Here is a 20,555-nt window from a genome sequence, read left to right on the forward strand (position 1 = left end):
CGTCTTTCCATTTCGCATTACATTTTCCTGTGTCCTTTTTTATGAAAAAAGAAAATTCACAGGTTATTTTATTTATAAGTATTCTTTTTCTCTCCTGAAATCTGAAAATAACATATGGTATTATAAATATGGAAAGAACATAACTTGGATATACTTCAGAAGATTGGCCACCTGACAGATAGATTGTTCTGTTTCTTAAAAAGCGTAGTATGTATTATTTCAGAGAAGGACATAAGTTCTCCACAAAGCTTCTAAGACTCTGTTATGGCACTACTTAAATATATGGACTTTTTTCCTACTGCCACTGGACTGGAGATTGAAAATGTGAAAAACAAACTTTTCTAACAACATGAAACAATCCTGCAAAATTAGTTTGTTCTGAATGTCTCAATACGTGCGTGCGTGTGAGTGTTTACCTCTCTATCACCCCTCATGAGAGTACCATAATGGTAGTAAGTGGTGTATGAAATTAGAGTACAGAACATTTGCTCATAGCTGATACAAATTAGTAAAATTTTTGATTGGTCAAAGCCCTTGGAAGTGTTGAATTTGGACAAAATTGAAGGGAAGAAAAACAAGTAAAAATGCTCAATTTTTTTTTTTTTGGAACATTGCACCTTTTAATGAGCTATGGATATGATAGAAACAAAAATTGATTGAAAACAATCAATATTTTGATTCTGAGTTGGAAACATACAATGTTTTCATCTAGAAGTGATTAATTTTTGTCTATCACTATCAGTCACTAATTTTTCCCTTCATTGACTTAATGGATGTGGCTGTTTGTGAGGCCAGGTCGTCAGTCATGTGGTAGACAACTGTTTCAATGTAGACATCCAGCAAGTGTCATAGCTGTGTCCTGTGGTGCAGCTTGTTATGGCTAATATCAGGCTTTGGAAAAATCCCGTTGACTTTCCTGTGACAAATGGACACTTGTCCCCATCAGAAGGGCAGTCAGAATATTTTATGGATGTTGTAGATGTGGCAAAAGAATGCGGAGACTGGAAATTCCATTAGGTTAGCTTCTTGCTTTCAATATGCTCCAGTTGGAGCTCTTCAGCCACTGCAAGATTATCTAATCTGTTTGTTTCCTCCTGTCTGTCATTCTAGGGGAGATGGAGGAGCTGGAAGCTCTCTGGCTCACTGGCATTTGTCACAATGAGAAGAATGAGGTTATGAGCAGCCAGCTGGATATAGATAACATGGCAGGTGTCTTCTACATGTTGGGAGCAGCCATGGCCCTCAGTCTCATCACCTTCATCTGTGAGCATCTCTTCTACTGGCAATTCCGCCACTGCTTCATGGGTGTCTGCTCTGGCAAGCCTGGTGTGGTCTTCTCCATCAGCAGGGTGAGTGCCATTAACTGTCAGGGATGAGCAGAGGTTTTATTTAGACAGTCCTAGGTACTGGAGATGGGAATATCCACCAAGACTGTCTAATACACAGGTGGCAGTCTGCACAGTGTCTTCTTTGCACTGTTAATGTTGAAAAAACATGTTAGATTTTTCTGTGACATCTCTGGTCTCTGCTGGATTATGGTAAAGGAAATGGAGATTTCATTTGGAGATGAAAACATAGGAAAAGACAAGTTAACTGTTACTGTTTGCTCCCCCAAAGTGAGTTGTGAGTTGTAATCAAGTAATGATGGATAGTATGATTAGAAATTCAGGAGTTTTACATTGCCCTCTAAATTACAGCTTTTCAGCTGACCTTTTGTTAACTAGAAGTGTGCCTTCATTGACAGTCAGAAGTCCTTAACCGAAAGCCATGCCCTGAACTATGCAGAAATCTTTCTACAGAGAATGACCACATAAACTTAGCAATTCATTTATGCAAATCTGCCTTAGGGTACAACATTTACATTTAAAACAGATTCTAGCCATTTCTGAGTCATCTTCTACTATTAGTGTTGCTAGCAGTATCCCATTTGGAGCTTTATTTTCCTTCTTTCAAGCCACTGGTCCATTCTCCTGATCCATTCTGAAGTGAGGTCAAATCTTGGCATTTTTTAGCTCAGCTGATGTAGCAGAAGTTACTTTGATTGTACAAGGAGTATATACTTGCTGCATAACATATTGAAGAGAAATGACAAAGCCTTTTGAATGCAAGGGCACAGCCTCTCTTCTATATTGTTAGCTTCTAATGTGGTTTAGTCTGGAGATGAGATGGGGTGTTGTGTTTGGTGACCCTAAGCTAAGAATAGATTATTTCATTCTGTGGTTATCTGTTAGACCTGGGCCAGGTTGGTGAAAGGTCTGAAAAGTGTTAATTATCTGCTAGCTGCTGAGAAACCATGATAACATGATGTGATGGTGTCCATTTCACAATTGACATTAATCATCAGGCACCATTTGGCAGGTCAGGGAATAAAGGAGCCCCTTTCGTTCTGTTCCTAGGGATAGCCCTTGCAAAGAGTCATGGGTGAAATGAGCTTGTGGAGAATGTGGCGAAATTGGGCCTTTCTCTCATCTGATTTGAGGCTGATTAGAAGACTTCTGCTTTCAGGGGTGTCAATTTAGAACCTGTTATCATTGTTAAATTTAACAGAATGCAATTAAGAATTCTGTTGTACCTCAGTAAACCACATGCAAAATGCCTAAATACCTATTCAAGAGTTCGGCTCTTTCTCCGTTTCCTTTTCTAATCTGTACTGGTGATAAAGGTAGCTAAATTTATGACAAATGAAGCTGTTCCCTTTTAAGATAAGCTCCTGTCTCGTTGATTCACTGATGCCCAGATGATTTTCAGGGGCCAAAACAGACTTTCATCCTCTCATCCACACAGAATCATTTGTCTTGATTCTTTTATTCCCAAGGATATTATTGTCCCCATTTGCAATTCTGTGTTATACCTACTAGATTTGAAAAGAAAAATGTGAGGGTCAAGAAAGAGGGTCAGAACAGCAAGGGTTGGTAGAGCAGATCTGATTTTATTTGATTTGATTGTGCTTCAGGATGGAAGGCTGATAGGCCCTACTATCCTACAGGAACATGCTCTTGATGCACAGGATGCTTCCCAGTTCAGGTCCCCCTCTGTATTCTTTGCAGGACCGCTCACCTCCTTGCTTTCTCTCATTTCAGGGTATCTACAGCTGCATCCATGGCGTGGCCATTGAAGAACGCCAGTCAGCAATGAACTCCCCCACAGCAACTATGAACAACACCCATTCCAACATCCTCCGCCTGCTTCGGACAGCCAAGAACATGGCCAACCTGTCAGGGGTCAATGGCTCACCACAGAGTGCCCTGGACTTTATCCGCCGCGAGTCATCCGTCTATGATATCTCTGAGCATCGCCGCAGCTTCACCCACTCAGACTGCAAATCCTACAACAACCCCCCCTGTGAGGAGAACCTCTTTAGTGACTATATTAGTGAGGTGGAAAGGACCTTTGGCAATCTCCAGCTGAAGGACAGCAATGTGTATCAGGACCACTACCACCACCACCACCGCCCCCATAGCATTGGCAGCACCAGCTCCATTGACGGGCTCTATGACTGTGACAACCCGCCCTTCAACGCCCAGTCGCGCTCCATCGGGAAGAAGCCCTTGGACCTGGGGTTACCCCCTGCAAAGCACAGCCAGCTGGGTGACCTTTATGGCAAGTTCTCCTTCAAGAGTGACCGATACGGGGGCAGTGGGACCCACGACGACCTGATCCGCTCAGATGTCTCTGACATTTCCACTCACACGGTCACCTATGGCAACATTGAGGGCAATGCAGCCAAGAGGCGGAAGCAGCAGTACAAGGACAGCCTGAAGAAGCGCCCAGCCTCCGCCAAGTCCCGGAGGGAATTTGATGAGATAGAGCTGGCCTACCGCCGGCGCCCACCTCGCTCACCTGACCACAAGCGCTACTTCAGGGACAAGGAAGGGCTACGGGACTTCTACCTTGACCAGTTTCGGACCAAGGAGAACTCACCGCACTGGGAACACGTGGACCTGACGGATATCTACAAAGAACGGGGAGATGAGTTTAAGCGTGACACGGGAGGAGGAGGGGGTGGATCCTGCACTAACAGGGCCCATCACAAGCATGGCTCAGGCGAGTTTGGTGGAGGCAATGAGCACAAGCATAGCGTTGTGAGTGGGGTCCCAGCGCCGTGGGAGAAGAACCTGACCAATCTAGACTGGGAAGACCGGACCGGGGCTAATTTCTGCCGCAGTTGCCCTTCTAAGCTGCACAACTACACGCCATCAACGGTGGGGCAGAACTCCACCCGCCAGGCCTGCATCCGCTGTGAGGCTTGCAAGAAAGCGGGCAACCTGTATGACATCAGTGAGGACAACTCGCTCCAAGAGCTGGACCAGCCGCCTGCCCCTGTGCCCGTGGCCACCAGTGCCACCTCCTCCTCCAAATATCCTCAGAGCCCTTCCAATTCTGCCTCTAAGGTGCAGAAGAAGAACCGCAACAAACTCCGCCGGCAGCACTCCTACGACACCTTTGTGGACCTGCAGAAGGATGACTCAGCCCTGGCCCCCCGCAGCGTCAGCCTCAAGGACAAGGGCCGCTTTTTGGAGGGGAGCCCCTACGCCCACATGTTTGAGATGCCAGCCAGTGAGACCACCTTTGCCAACAACAAGTCCTCAGTGCCCGCCACCAGCTACCACCACCACAACAACCCCGGCAGCAGTGGGGGCTACATGCTCAGCAAGTCGCTCTACCCCGACCGGGTCACCCAAAACCCTTTCATCCCCACTTTTGGGGATGACCAATGCTTGCTCCACGGCAGCAAATCTTATTTCTTCAGGCAGCCTGTGGTGGCAGGAGGGCCCAAAGCCAGGCCAGACTTCCGAGCCATTGTCACCACCAACAAGCCGGTGGTCTCAGCCCTTCATGGGGCTGTGCCAGCCCGTTTCCAGAAGGACATCTGTATAGGGAACCAGTCCAACCCCTGTGTGCCTAACAACAAAAACCCCAGGGCTTTCAATGGCTCCAGCAACGGGCATGTTTATGAGAAACTCTCCAGTATTGAGTCTGATGTTTGAGTGAGAGGGGAAGAGCGCGGGGAGGGACTGGGGATGTATGTGGAGCATGGGAGGGTGGGGTGGGATCAATCCCATCAGCTGCTCTCCTGAGTCGTCCTTAGTTTGTGGGATACTGGAGTTGTGAGTAGTGCAGCACTGGTGACAAGTGCCACCTCTTTGGTTTCCCATCTTCCTCCTCCTTTCCCAAGCCTCCCATTTTATCTCTTTTTCCATATTCTCGCTCCTCCCATTCTCCTCCATTCCTGGCCATTGCACTTTACAGTGATGTCGGAGTTGGATATCCTTGCTCGTGGTTTCAGGAAGCAGAGAAAAAGGCAGGGAAGAGTGGGCTGAGGAGGAGCAGCAGTGACTTTAGTGTTCACTTCTGCTGGCTCCCAGCAGGGAAAGGCATGTGCGCACACGTCTATGTGTGTGTGTGACAGGAGAAGGCAGCAGCAGCAGTGTAATGGACATGCAAGACAATATGCTTGCTCAGGCAACTGTTCCTAAAACTGCCTAGAAAAGAGTAGTGTTTGACGTGGAGAAAGTGAAGGGAGAATAACAAGACTAACTTGATGATGCACTTACATGTTAGCTATATTGAGGTTCTTGTTACATTATTTTGTGAAGACTATGGGGGTTTAGGGCTGAAATATATATATATATATATATATATTTGCGTATATGCTGAGAAATTTTACGCTAAAATTTTGAATTGTCTGCTGGGGGGTGTGGAGGGAGGGAGGGAAGATTTGTCTGCAGGTCAGGCTAGTGGTTTCACTATGGCTATTACAGTCATTGAATCTATGGCAGACCAGTGGGAGAGAGAGAAAAGAAGTGGAGTATGAGTTTGAGCCTCCCTGACTCCAGGGCTGGTTTCCCAAACTCAGACAAATTTACTAGTTTGCACTGAAATGAGAAGGATTTGAGGAAAGAGGAACAGGGTTGGTTTGTTAGCTGTGAGCTGCTCACTAGTTCTGACATTCTTCAAGGGTGGGAGCAGTATATAGTATGGGTTTGCCTATCTGCGAGTATATATGATAACTTTATACTTGAAATGTCTGCTAAGAAAGCAAAATAGACCCACTATACTATGAGGTGTCTGGAGAACAAACACAGTAGAACAGAGCTTAAGAGTAGGGAAAGGTGGGGAATTTTTTCATTGTCACTTCAGGGGACACCAAACCCATTTTGGCATGTCCTTTCAGCAAGAATGGGAGAGAAAGAAGGAGCTTCATCCTTCTGCTCTCTCTACACTTGGCCAGCAGGTTGGAACAAAAAGAATAGGGTGCCCGCTACCAATGGTGGAAAGGAAAACAGAAATGCCATAGAAGGGTGCATGTGTTGGTGGTGGTGCTGGTGGACTGTTTCAATGCCTCCTTGCACATGTGAAAATGGGAGGAGGGTGTATGCACCCGTGGGAAATACATGTGTATATTTACTATTGAATGTACAGAGGAAGTACACAGCTTGTCTTCCTGGGAAGGGACGTGCTTGAATAAATGCCAGAGAGCACAGAAACTTGTGCTGAAGACTGAAGATGTGAAAAGCTGAGATGTGTGTGTACGTGTGTGTGTGCCTCTGTGTGAAAGAGAGAGATACTAGCACAGGTGTAAAGCTGGAATAGCCTAGGGTTTCCCATCCCTGCAGTTGTAGTGACAGCTTTCCTGGTGCACTTAGTATCAATAAGAGTGTTTTTTTTCTTTTCATTGTATCATTTTAGATGCAAGCTGAACTAAAGGAAAAGGAGCAATGGTAGGAGTGAGAAGCTGAACACACCTTTCATATGTCATCTATCTCCTGAGGTGGGGGTGTGGACCAACCTCTCCCATCCTGAGAGATATGGCAAAGTCTCTGTGGCTTATCCTGGGTCTGTCCCAGTGTCTCAATCACCATGGCTCACCAGGTGAAGGGCTGAGAGAGTCCTGTGCTGAGAGCATGGGGACACTGCTGAGGATTGACTCTGAAGGGAGATGGCAGCCCTGTCTTTGTGAGCCACATTTCTTGAGCTGAAAGCCACCTCTCTCACATTCCTCACCACACCATGGTTGATTTTATCTTATCGTTCTCTTTTTAAGCCAACAGAAGGCCTTTTATTTATTTACCTTTTTTTTTTTTTTTTTTTTTTTTTTAAGCTGAGGCAGGGGGAGGGTGGGATTTACCTATAAAGTCAAAGTGTGTGAGGAGAGGGTGGGCAGGGTTGGTGAGGGGAATATTTTCTTATATTTCACAGAGGAAATTAAGGAGGAAAGAGGGGAAGAGTCTTTGTGATGCCACCCCCTAGTCTTTGGGGTAAGGGAACTTCTTACTCTTTCCCTCTTCTCTCATTACAAGGACAAAAAGGAAAAGAAAAGAGAAAAAAAAAGAAACCAAACAAATTAACAGAGCGATCTGCAATCCAGAACACATGGCAGCTTGTCAGACACCTCTGATAGCAGCCACCAAGAAGGCGTTCCTTTCTTTTGTAAATATTTCTTTTTTATTGCGTTTTTGTATAAATTGGTGTTTCTCTTCTCGTGAATATTCAGGTCGTGGGGTGGGAGGGAGGGGAAGTTTGTTTCCATTCTGTTTGTTTTCTATGACTTTTCAGGCTGCATTTTTGGAAGCGGTTTACGCAGGTCGAGGCCGTATGAATGAGGAAAAAAAAAAAGAGAGAGAGAGAGAGAAACCCATGTGTGTTGTGTTCCCCCGAGGCCCCCTCTATTGCCCTGTCACCTTTATCTTCATGAATGGAAGACGCCGGAACGTCACTTCAAGCCTTGCCAGCAGGGTTTCATATTTTGATGGGAACACCCCCAATTCCTTTTTGCATATAAACTCTCTGTACCAGCATCTCTCTGTGGAGTTTGGGCCTCAAGGCACTACACTGTCTTGATAGTGGTGGGGTGAAGCATCAAGTTGGCCACTCAGGTTGGACCATCATTTTGACATTAAGAGACTTCTCCAATGCTACTTTGGTTTAGAAATCTTGGACCTGGGAAAGCTCGTGATAATTTCTGGTATTTCCTAAGGGCTTGGGGTTGGGAAGCTTGACAGCTGACGAGGGCAGCTAATCTCTTTGGTGGTTATCTCGGTACTTTTCCGTCCCTCCCCACCTGGAACGAGGAAACCTGGAGGGTGGCTCTGCAGGGAAATTAAGCTGAAAACAAACCAAAAAGAAGTTAATGGAACTTTTTTCAAATCTCTTCTTAAAGGTTCTGATTTTTGTGTTCCGGGTTGAAAGTTGGTTCGTATTTTCTCCGAACTGGTCTGTCCCTTGTTCCACTGATCGGCAAATGATAATTTGCCAAAATCATTATCTAGTATTCTTACTGTTGTAGCACTATTAACACTCTGAGTGCTCTGCAAATATTAACTGTGCCACAAACCACTCAAATGAATGCTCTAGGGCAACCAGAAAAGAAGAACTGGAAATTCTGGACTGAACCACTGGTCTAACCACAGGAGTCTGGTATTTTGCCTTCTCCTGTAATATATTAGGCCATGTGTCCATCAGGTTAATCCTTTCTCCTATAAGTGATCTTTTCTGGTTGCTTTGTTTATTTTAGTTCTGACAGGTCAACAAGTTTTTGGGACAGAGACGAAGGGGAAGGGGTGGGAGCGGGGAGGGTATAATTCATAATCAAGAAAATAAATCAATGATGTTATTAAACTCTGATTATATATTTAGAATTTTAGATTTGGTGTATTTTCATTGTAAGTATTCAAGTGAATCAAACAGGTAATATTAGCAGCAGGTGTTGTCTATACTAGAAAACCACCCATGTGCTGTTTATTACCTGTCCAGAAAAGAATGGGATTTCATACCAGAGCCTGACAAAACTCCACATCCCCTGCCTTACCATTTCTCTCTCTCTGCTGTAGAAACACCAGTATTTTCTGGGGCAGTGGCTGGGAACATTTTCTCTCTCTGAAGTTTTCTGCACACAAGAATACAGAACAAAAACCGTTGTGTCCTCTACAGTTGGTGACCTCTACTGATTATTTGCAGACAGCCTCCCAGGAAAGATTAGGCACCTTTGGCAATGTTTCTGACATTTACCTCCTCAGTTCTAGCTAGAGGCATGGCTCTCTGAGAGGTATTTTCATGAGCCATGTTCTTCTGAAGTGGTACTGGAGTGTGTGTACTCAGCTGAAGGAGGATGTCTGTGAAGGAGATGGAGGAAATATGCAAAAAAATATCAGAAATGTGCCATACACAGTAGAAGGCAACTGGCATGTAGAACTTGCAGCCATGGATCTCCAAATCATAAACCTTGTTGGAGTATTCACACTGGCTTTTTACTGTAGTGCAACACAACACAGGCTGGTGTACTAGTTCTCTGTCTCCCATCATGCCTCCCAGTGAGGGCAGTATCAGAGCTTGCAATGTCACATCCTGAGTAGGCAAGAAAAGCTGCAGTCAGAACTTGTTGTCAGTTGAGACAATGAAGCACACCGTCCCCACCTCAACAACAGCAACAATAAAAAATCCCATTCTCTCTAAAATCCAGCATGCATTGTCAGAACTCTCCAGGTGAGAACCCCAGTGGGTTCAAAATGCTCAGCAATATCAAAGTATGAACTTTGCATGTAGGGAACTGGTACTTCAATTTCCAGCATACTGGAGGGAGGAAGGTTACTTTGTGATGCTGCAGAGGATTTGATGGAGGGGTTAAAAATTGCCAGGATGGGTCTCTTTTTCAGCAATGCCTTTTGATGTTGAGCTCCTCTGAGAAGACACTAGCATCCATCTTGAATAGTGCCCCTTTGTACATTCAGATCAGGTTGTTGCTCACAGCATAATTGCTAGCAAAAGAGAGAGGGGGAGATAAAGAATGAATATGATGGTGGTGACAGGTTGGAGTGATCAGAGATACCTCAGGGATCTTCATAGGCAAGTCTTTGCTTTAGAGCTTTCTATCAAATATGGCATATCCTCCCACCTCCATTGCTTATCAACAGATGGAAGCAAGCCTGGGAACACAGCCAATGATCAGACTTAGGCCTTTCACACATCCTCCACTCCAGTCAGGCAACCTTTGATGAGCCCTTCTCTTGGAGAAGGGTGGGAGGTTGCACTTCCCCACATATTTTTGGTTGCCAAAAAGAAAGAGAAAATGGAAGCGATAAAGATCAGGAGTGTTGATGAAAGGACTTTGTGCTGACCCTCTGTGCCCTTGCTCTATGGAATTACACTCCACCCTTTCTTCTCTGTCCAAGCTGGCAAAGGGTGGGGTCCACTTATGCTTCCTTTCTGTGGCATATGCCTAGTCACCACAGGAGTCCCTGTGAGCTGTGTGCGAGAAAGGAACCAAATTGCTGGCAACAAATGGGGACAGACTCCAAGCCACGATCCCCATCTGCACCCACTCTTTCCCATAAGTGCTTCCCTGCTGCTGAACACACCTGACGTGTCCACCTGGAACACACCTACCATGCTGCTGGATGCTGCAGGTAGTTACATTGAGATAGTAACTAGTGGGACCTGATTGTTGTCCCCACAAGGGCTTATTTTCAATTTGCAGCCAAATAGATTTCCAAGCCATAGACCCTTGCTGCATTTACCTACACTTCCCTGTGGCTTCCTCTCTCCTCCCCCATCAAAGGCAAACTGGGGTGCCGAGTGTCTCACTGGCAATATAAACACTATTGCTTCATCTTCATCATGGGCCCTCTGGACCTCCCTGGGGCTGACTGCAGACAAACCTGGGTGTCTGCCACTAGAACGGCAACAACAAAAACCACTTTGCAATTGGCTTTCAGTTTTTTTCTCCCTTTCTTGAGATTCTCCAAATTCCTCTTCTAGCTATGCCATTTGAGTGAATTCTGGCACCCTTCTGCCATTGCTGACAACAAAACTGACACAGCATAAACTTGCTTGTGTATAGAAAAAGGCAGTGAAATATTGCAGAGAGCAAGACTCATGTCTGCCAATGTCAAGGGTACAGTCCCCTGAATGCTAAGGTAAAGAAGGATCTCTGTGATGTGTTAGTAGTTCAGATTTCTTAACCTGCTAGCTTCCTGACATTAAAGATTCACAGCAAGCACTGGTATACACTCCAACAGGTCAGAAAATAATTCCATGCTGTGGAACAGGGGTTCCTCTGGGCACGCACACACATACAAGACATACTGGGGAAGTGAGACATACATGAACAAACCTGAGTTAGCAGGAAGCTGTGAGGTTTGCGTGCCTGTATGTACACACACACACACACACACACACACAAACACACACACACCACAGAGTACATTGCAGTACACTTAATGACTCTGTCCCACAACACATTTTTGCCAAGTAGGAACAGTGTGACCTTTCCTAATGTTCTGCTGGTAGTTATTTAATTTATGTATTCACTTTGTGACTTTTACATCATCTGCTTTCTCGACTGCAGCATTACTGTGTAAATACATGTGTATATATGTACAGAAACTAGCTCAAGCAATTATATTCAGGTTGGGAAAAGGGTGGGTTTTATATCTGTACAGTATTTCCTTATTAAATAATGGCATGGGGGGGGTTGGGAAAGTTAACTTCTAAATTGTGGTTTTATTGGTCTGTGGTGTTTGAAGTTGTTTCAGTGGTTGCTTTTGCTGGTTCGGAAAGTTTATCTGGATGTTATATGTGTGTGCCAAGAAAGGGTCCCCAGAGAGGGGAGGTTTGGGATTGGTAAGGGGTGGTGGGTAGCAGAGGGTGTTAATAATTTCCTGTAATAAAAGCCGTGTTGATTGCTAGGGACTGTTTGTGTGAGGCACAAGGCTGTTTCCTTCTCTATGTGCTTTGCTTTTTGATTACGTCCTCTTCCCTGGTCCCCATTGTCTTCTCCCCAGGATGTCAGCAGGGTACATTTGTTACTGTGGATTACAGGGACTTCTCTATGGGCCTTCCTCTCCTGGTCAGCCCTTCCTTCTCCCTCTTTTTGTGGTCTTTCCAGTACCAGTGAAAGGGGAGGGAGCATGGTCTCAGACCCTTTGTGCCATTCTTGACCACTTTATTTCCTCTGCTCTTTGTCCTTCCTCTTAGCAGAACCTCATTTTCAGGTATTTTGACCTCTCCAGCAGCTTACTGCTTCATCTCCCTGGCCTCTTATCTACTTTCCCATCTTACACCAATTCTTCAATTTCATCTCAATGCCTCTTCCCTCAGAATTACTTATGTTGGCCATTTTCCCACTCTCCTTCTCTTATTATTCTCTTGTTGCTCTGTTGTCCTCATCAGCCTGTGCAATGCTGTGTAGAAGATGAGTGAAGGGCAGGAGTCCACTTCTTCTCTCCTGGAAAATTCTAGCCATGACCAGATTTTTAAAAGATGATATTTTGTAGCTATTTTTGACTTCTCTGACATGTTCACTGAAGTAGTGAACTGCTCTTGCGCACTCAAAAAATCATCAATATGGCAAATTTGCCCATGTAAGGGAGCAGTGAAATTGTATTTTCTGAGAAAGCCCAGAGAAAGAACATAATTTCTGTCTTTGAGGGCTGACTGATAAATTTATAGCAGGGAGAGATGCAGTTTTTATCCACTCCAGGCTGACCCATATCAGGATCAGTACAGTTTCTTTGCTTTTACTCTATGTGAATAAAGCAAGGCTGCTGGAGAGAAGTGTGCTATCTTTTAAAAGCACAGGACACTTCCTTTGTTGCCTAAAGGCTTCTAAAGACCTATGTGAAGTTCTGCTGTGTTGCAGACCTGGTATGCCTGGTAGTATTTGGTCCCTTTATGTCTGACAAATCAGTATAAGCTGGTACTTGGCATTTGCTGCTAGGGTTTGTGGTCTGATGTCAAAGCAGTAAGGAGAGTGATATGATGGTGAATAAGCATGGACAGAGCCAATGTGAGACTCGTAGAGGCTTTAGGCAGATGCCAAGACATCTCCTTCCTTCTCTTTGTGACAATTTGCATTGTTCCTTAATGAACGTCCATCAACCCACCATCCTTGATGTCCCTGGCACTGGCTGCTTATCCCTGAAGACACCAGGGTCTGCTGGCCACAGTCTGGGAAAGGGCCAGTCAGTCTCTGTGTGTGTAGTGCAGTTGTATGGAAGTACATGGGCAGTGCAGGGAGCAATGCAAAGGGTCAGCATGGCCAGAGGTTATTCAGAGCAGCAGTCATCTCCCAGCTGCAGCTAACTCTTGCTCAACCTGCCATTCCATTGCAGGCTTGTGTTTCTGATTTCTGGGTGAGAAAAACCATCACAGCCTCCTGGGAATGGATCTCTGCTCACAGGTATGAGGAGGGTAGTCAGGCTTCTGATGTACCCTTGCTATGATGTTGGCATAACTGTCCCAGCATGGTCCACGGAGGTCTGTGTACTGGTGAATACATGGCTACAAATTCCTGTAAGTCTGGGAGGAGGTGTATGTTTGTACATTTCAGTGACTCCTGACAGAACTCCAAACATAAGTGGAGTTGGAAATGCTGGCCCATTTAGTGCTCCTGCAATGATGCAGGTTGGTATCTCCTTGGGAGAACATTCCGTAGATTAATTTATGGCAAAATAGTGAGTTATCTTTCTGACATCATGAGGCCCTTTGCTGTGTTTCCTTTGCTTATTCAGTGTGCCAAAAGTACAGCAAAAAGGCAACATTTGCAGGGTGTCCAGAGAGAACGCATCCATTACATGAGACTTCTCTCTAAGTCCTTAGTCACTTGGCTGGTAAGTCCCATGTCAACTGGAAAAAGGTGATACCTGTCCCTGAATAGATAAAAATCAGTCAAAGGGATAAGATTCAAGTTTTGTACTTTCTCCCTCTGCTTTCCTTCCAGGCCTTGGAGCCAGATCCATCTTCACAGGCAGCTAAACTCCTGTGACATTCAAGGAGCTTTCAGAAAAGCCACTTAGGGGCTTAGATGCCTGGAATGGCTTTTTTGGATTCTCTTCCTTGCGTGGGCCTCTTCCTGCATTGTATTTTGCCAGGATTCATCTCCCAGGAACCTACCATGCTTGAACATAGCTTAGAGGGGTTCCCTCTGCTTGGGATCATCATGTGTATGTTGCATGCCTGTTGCTACTTGTCTGTATTTCTTGCACGTGTCTATCGTGGGGGGCAGGGGTGGGTTCATGTTGGTATGTGTATTATGCAGCCTGCACACATTTGTATGTGTGGTGCCACTGTGTGTGCTTAGGTGTTTGTATGCATGTGTTTGAGCTGAGACAAAAGTGATGGGAGCCGTATGCTGCTAAAACCAGATGATGGTAGGTACCTGCAGGTAAATTGGCAACCCTCTTGTTCCTTCCAAGTACACTCTGGCATGGCTGCTTTTTTTGGATTCCAGGGGACCAGCTCTGAATCAGTGATGAGGCTGGGATGCAGACCCCTGTAGAGGGTTTGACTACAGCATCAGAAACCCATTCCATGTGTTCATTCACTTCTGCGCTTCATCCACTGTGCCACATTTCCAAACCATTGTGCCACACTCATTACCTGCTTTGGCCTTAACTGGTAGGTGGAGCAGGAAGAGAATCACACACTGACTGGTAAGGTCTTTTGGGAGAGATCTGGTCAATCTGAGCGCCTGTAACAAGAGACTCCCTTGCTATTCATTTTGCTGCCTCCTAGGGTGATTGCAAGCACTGAAATTCCACTTGCAAGAAAACACTAGCCTGTCCTTTCTTGCTCTTGCGTCAGACACACAAAAAAGCTGAGCTGACGTGAATTGGTCTCCCATCCCATTACCTGGAAGAACATCACTTTTGCTGCTTGGACCTGAGTAGGGAGCTTGCAAATCCCACACTCTGGAGGGGTTCCATTTCTCCAGAGGGGACAGTGACTAGGGAGAGTATAAGACAGTAAACTTTCTGCAGCCATTCTCCATCCCATTCATTTCCAGGAGAGATCACAAGACTGCTTGCACCAGAGAGGATGACCTGCTGGGAGGGCCCTACAGCAACCAGCACAGCACTTTAACTGGCCAAACTGCTGAACAAGACACTGCTGTCCTCTGTCAGCAGTCAGAGAAGACAATCAGGACCCAATGAAGAGATGCCATAATTATTCAGATAAGGAAGGAGTAACATTTAGGGGCTAAGGCACTCATCATTTAGCCTATCTTAAGTCTGCTTAACCAGCCCTTTAGTGCTGGTGTCACTGGGCCTCTTTGATGGTTTCTTTTTCTTCATATATATGAAATGTAAGAGAATAATCTGTGGTCTCCAATGACTCATTCTATCAGACCACTTCCATCCACTTCCTCTGCTTTCTTCCATGTCTAGCTGCTCTTTTCTCTCCATCAAATTGTATCCTGTGCTCTGCCAGGTTTGTCTTTTATGGAAGAGAAGATAGATGTGTGTGAATGCTTGTACATGTGTGTGTGTATTTTAGATATTATTGCTATTATCAACATGCTATACACCTAAAAACTCCTAGCAAGCTTGAGCCTTCAAGAGGTGCTGTAGGAAAAGACCTTCCCACTAGACAGCAGTCAGTGTGGAGGTTAGCACAGAAAGCTGCTAGCTTTGGAGGCCTCTTTGCCTGTCTGGTTGCTTTTCCTATCTTTGGAGCAGGCTGTCTCTCACCTGAGGTCAGAAACAGAGCAAACTGCTCTTTTTAGCTTTGCATTCTCAAAATTTCTAACATGGGGGGGGAAGGTTTATTGTTTAGCTGTTGATTTATTTTCTATGTTTGTTTCTTTGTTTGTTTACACAGTCCTTTTAGTGGGCGCAGGGAGGTGTTTTCAGCAATACAACTTTCCGAGACCTCAGTTCTGTGCGGTTATTGTTTGTATGGTTCAGCTGTATTTGGGGTCTTTCCTTTGTACATGTTTTTCCTGAATGGCAGGGCTATTTTGAAACGTCTCTTTGCCAGTGACCAAAGCACCATCTGTAATTGGAGGTGAGGCCTGGTATATAGTGGAGGCAGCAGCCTTTTGGGAAGTAGCTTTTCACTGACTTCCCTGTGGAGTCACAGAAGACAACATTTTTAATTGTTGCACAAGTGGGCTTTGGAGATTTTTGTTGTAGTTGTGGGGTTTTTTTTGGGTTTTTTTTGGGACTCCCTCTCTTTCCTTCCTTTTAAAATTTCTATTTTTTCCCTTAAAAATGTTAAAATGTTTCTCCAGTGATCTTTGGCCATTGCACCAAAGGCTGCTGCAAGGCAGGGAGCCTGTCTGACCCTTGGGTCCTGCCCTTCTGAAGCCATGCAAGATTGTCCAGGTGAGGATGGAATTGGCAGTTTCCATGGCCATTCTTGGGACAAGACCCCTATAGCAGAGGGGTCTGACCCAAAGGGAATGGTCATCCACAGCTGATCATCCTCTGGTATGTGTGGGTTGTGGATCAGGCTGGAGGGCAGGAAGGGGAAGATGGGTCACTGACCCCTGCACAGTCCTTCCCACACTGGAGCAGGAGCCAGGCATGTAGGTCTGCAACGGGACAAATGAATGACCCTGAATGGGCCAGAGGTCTTCAGCCTTGCCTCTCCTGACCTATTTGCAAGTGGGTAGGAATGACTCTTATCTTGGGCAGCATCATTCAAGGCTGAGCAGAGTCTCACAGACCATGAAGTAGAAATTAAAGGTGGTGCATGGGCAGCTGGCCAGCTCTCAATATCATGACACCTAAGGGAAAACCCAGCACCTTCATCCTTTGGCACTTGGAAGTGGCTGAGGACAGCGGTGGAGGACTGTTGTGTCTACTAGGGTTGGGGCAGGTAGCGTCTCTAGACCTGGCACAGGTCAACTTCAGCTGTATTTGCTTTCTAACTAATGTACATTTACTTTGGAGAGCACCTTTGATAAGCTCAGTCTATCAACCAAAAGAAAAATAAATACTCACCTCTAGTCTAAGTCTTCTACTGCCCAACACTGCTACCTCCTCTTCTCTTGAGCTGTTGGTACCTTGCGGTGAACCTGGCCACCCATCAGGCTGTTGAACACAGCAGATATATCCTATCCACTTCTGAAACCATTTTTGCCTAAATTTTGCCTCCTCTTTGTACCCTTTATGCATGCATATGTGTGTGTACATGCACACACACACACACACACACACACACACACGCCCACCTCCAGCCACTTCACTGGTGAAAATCAGAGCCACAGAGACATGAGTGCCAAATGACTTTTTATTTCTCAAGTAAATGATATAAAAAGTTTTGTTATTTTTCTTTTTTTTTTTTTTTACATATGCAAATGTAAAGGGGAACCGACAGTGAATTGGTGGTGGCGAGAGGAAATGGGATGTTTTGTAACCCTAGCTGCAGTTAAAAAAAAAAAAAAAAAGGAATAAAAATACATTAAAAATATTTAAAAAACACAAAAAGAAAAAAAAAACTTGAACTATTTTGGAAATATTGTGAATAATTTTTTGATATAAAAACTAATTTTTATGTAGCATGAAAACCACCAAAATAAAATGATCAAGAATAAAAGCTGTGCAAAGGGTGTTTTTGTTTAGTTACTGAGGGAAAAAGAAGGAAGAGAGACGCAGTAGTGTATGAGAGAGGGACACTGCAGTCATGGCTTTTACTGTGAGATTCACAGTACATAATGTTTTTCTTCAGTCTTGGTATTCAATCTTGGTAGCTGGAATCTTGTGATTATGTAAAAAAAAGAAGGAAAAACCACAACTCATTCTATATGAAAAGATCTTTTATATCTCTGCTGGGAAGAAAACCTTGAAAATAAGAACAGAATGAATCCCAAGGACTCAAAAAACCAAAAGGCAAATTGAAAATGGCCATGAATTGCTTTTGAGTGTTGCATTCATCATGATTTTTTCTTCTTGATTTAAGATTGTTGAGTAGTTGAGGTATCAATAGTCTGAGGCAGGTACAAAGGAGGTAAGACATTAACGAAAGACTGCAAAAAATTCTTTTATTTTGTAATGTGAATTATAGAAGTTAAACCAGGGGCTCTTCACATTTCCTTCTGAGTAAGAGAATAAGCTAGTGTCCTTTTGCAGGATATATTGGTGCCATTCTTCACTCCTTAAAAAAATTTTACTCCTTCCCCCGGTTTATTAAAGGAAGCAGACTGCCTCTCCAAATTCCAGACAAAACAGTAGGTCATCTCAGCATTCCAGGCCCTCTTAGTAATGATGACTGTGATTCTCTGCTCCCCTGAAGGTGGTAAGGTATCAGTGGTCTTTTATCTCCACTGAGGGCTCTGATTCCAGGTGCTGAAGCACTGCATTGCCTTTGAGCAGGTGCTAGCACTCACTCCACCCTGCTGTGGATCAAGGTGGTTCCTCAGCACATGCTGTGAATTCTTCTTGCTTGGAAGACAGGAGATGCTGGTTTCTGGAATGGTCAAGGAAAGTTGGTAGGTTGCTCTGTTCATTCTGCCTTGAAGGTATTCCACGTGCCTGAGTGAATCAGATCTCCTGGAAATGAATTTCAGCTTCACTCCCTCATGCTCCCATCTCCTACACAATCATTAAAACATTGCCCTGCCTGCCTGCTAGCAGGGGACCTTCTCTATTGCTCCTGTCCTTTTTGTCTGGGTGTCTTCTACACTGTAGACTGGAAGGGAAGAGGCAAATAGTGTACCACATAGCTTAAAAAAGGTATTAAATAAATTGTGTTCAGCACTGACGGAGAAGCCTGAAAAACAGTAAAGTCTCAATATCAACCTAGGCCACACCTCTAGGGCTCTTGCTCCTTTATGGGAGACTCCTTTGTGTTGTTCGGTGATTAATGAGGGCAGAGAAGTCATTACACACAACTTAGGGGTATTGTTTATCTTACTTTGCTCCAGTACCTTGTAGATTCCACTTGCTTCCTCACAAAGAATACGGTATCTTCCACCTGTGACCATTTTGCACTAGCTCTGCATTTGTTACTGGTGGACCCATTAAGTGGAACAAAGTTAAAGCAGATGCTTGGCGAATACTCTGAAGATTCAGATTTCCAAGCATAATGTCTCAGACTCTGGAACCAGGGCAGTGGCAATGTGCTTTGCTGCAAATTCAGCCAAGGGCCATTCTACTCCAGCCTGTGTGCTCGCTCACCTTTCCTTCCCTGGAATGAAGCAGCAGGCTTATCTCCCCTTCGACCCACAGGACCTAATGACAAAGTGGAACAGCTTTCATTCTCCTCACCTTGTCTCTGCATCAAACTGCTCAGATATCAGGTCTTTCAGGTAGACATTCAACCATGCCAGAGGGAGGACAGAACTCCTTCCAGTACATGCGTACAGCAAAGGCAGGAGTCTGGAGGTCTGGCGCACGCAAGCCTTGGATACTCTTGAAATGTGTCTGTCTTTGTTAACGAGTGCTGCTGGGTTTGTTTGCCCTCATAGATTATTTGTTTGACCAGCAGGAAGCCAAGATTATGTTAGCGAAAAACAGCTATTCAATGTGTCTTTTTGACATTTGAACAAGGGACTAGGATTGTAGTTACAGAAAAGGCATCTGCAAAGGGGTATTTCCCATACCTGGGGAAGATTATCTGATGTTCTTTACTTATTGAAGCAAACAATTAGGCTTCTCTTAGGCCTTTCACATGTAAGGACTTTTCCATGTAATGAAGACACTTCCCCAGGTTCTGGTCCTTTCCTGCACACTGATATTCCTTTTTCAGCTCTGGAGGTTGAACCTTGATGTGCTAAGATACAGGTAAAAGCATCTTATTTGGAATTAAAAAGAGCTAGTTGTAATGAACCAGCCACTTCGTCTAGCTTTGCAGCTTCACATTGCTTAGGAACTAACTGTTCAGATATTCTTCCTCCTCAAGCCACTTCAGGGTTCTCTCTGTGCTGCAGTGACAACTGATTTTGCTTTCCCTGCTGACTTTCCCCATTTCACACGCAGGGAATAAGGGCTTTGTGGCCGCTTTCTTGTCTGAGGCATTAGATTAAAACTGGAGCAGCATGACACTTTGGACTTGTCTCTGTGGCTCTTTGATTAGTTATCCTTGCTGAGAAGGCAAGACACTGAGGCCTGCCAGCTGCAAGGTGAAGCTTTGGGTAAGCGCTTGCCCTTGGGCAGGGGACGTGCACTGGAATGCTGAGTGACTTACACCGTGTTCTCACCACTCCTTCAAGGCTGGTGTGTAGACTCACATCAAAGCAGAAAAGAAAGAATTGGTTTCTTCCTTCTCTATTTCCCCAGCTCCCAAGGAAAAATTTCCTGGAAATGAGAAAGAGAAAGTTCTTCCCTCACTTGGAAACTCTGACTGTTGTCTCTCCATGCAGAGCATTGTTTTGCAGTGGTAGAATAAGGCAGATCTTTGACTGGTGCTCAAACACAGCCTCTGGGCATGCTTCTATTTGGGTTTTTTTGAGGGAATAGACTAGTTCCTGCCACAGAGGGCAGGGTCAATTTCTCTGCCACCTTGGTCTCAATGGATGAGCCCCGAGTCCAGAGTCTGAAACACTTAGCACTTGCTTGGCTCTGTTCAAGTCCCCCTACTACACATCCTGGACAAAGAGCACCCCACGCAACCCCAGATGTGAGCCATCAGCACTGTGTGTTGGGAAGAAATAAACAGTTAATGCTTTTGCCATGTTTGCATCACATAGGAAAAGATTTTTAGAAGCACACAAGAAATTTATTAAATCAAAACCCATCTTATTGAAAGCTAATAGTGCTTAGATGCTCAGATGTCTTTAGAAATTTCCATTACAGAAAGTAGAAATGTTTATTCTTTAAAAAAATCTCTTTATG

At 44.8% G+C, this 20,555-nt stretch overlaps 1 protein-coding gene and 1 long non-coding RNA gene across 9 annotated transcripts in view; one reads left to right on the plus strand and one right to left on the minus strand.

The window, feature by feature from the left end:
* Positions 1 to 17,319, plus strand: part of GRIN2B (glutamate ionotropic receptor NMDA type subunit 2B) — a 217,336-nt gene extending 200,017 nt beyond the window's left edge. For all 8 annotated transcript variants that reach the window (XM_068191496.1, XM_068191497.1, XM_068191499.1 and 5 more), the window contains 2 exons: positions 1,111 to 1,349; positions 3,081 to 17,319. In XM_068191496.1, the coding sequence (XP_068047597.1) occupies positions 1,111 to 1,349; positions 3,081 to 4,988 (2,147 nt within the window). In that variant the 3' untranslated portion in view covers positions 4,989 to 17,319. The remainder of the gene's footprint in view (positions 1 to 1,110; positions 1,350 to 3,080) is intronic.
* LOC137474698 (uncharacterized) lies at positions 1,009 to 3,200 on the minus strand. The gene is made up of 2 exons (XR_010999464.1): positions 3,058 to 3,200; positions 1,009 to 1,363 (listed from the first exon to the last, which is right to left on the minus strand). It is a non-coding gene; the product is annotated as an uncharacterized lncRNA (long non-coding RNA).
* Positions 17,320 to 20,555: the final 3,236 nt, after the last annotated feature.

The sequence above is a fragment of the Anomalospiza imberbis genome, chromosome 5 (genome assembly GCF_031753505.1).
Source record: "Anomalospiza imberbis isolate Cuckoo-Finch-1a 21T00152 chromosome 5, ASM3175350v1, whole genome shotgun sequence".
NCBI classification, from domain to species: domain Eukaryota; kingdom Metazoa; phylum Chordata; class Aves; order Passeriformes; family Viduidae; genus Anomalospiza; species Anomalospiza imberbis.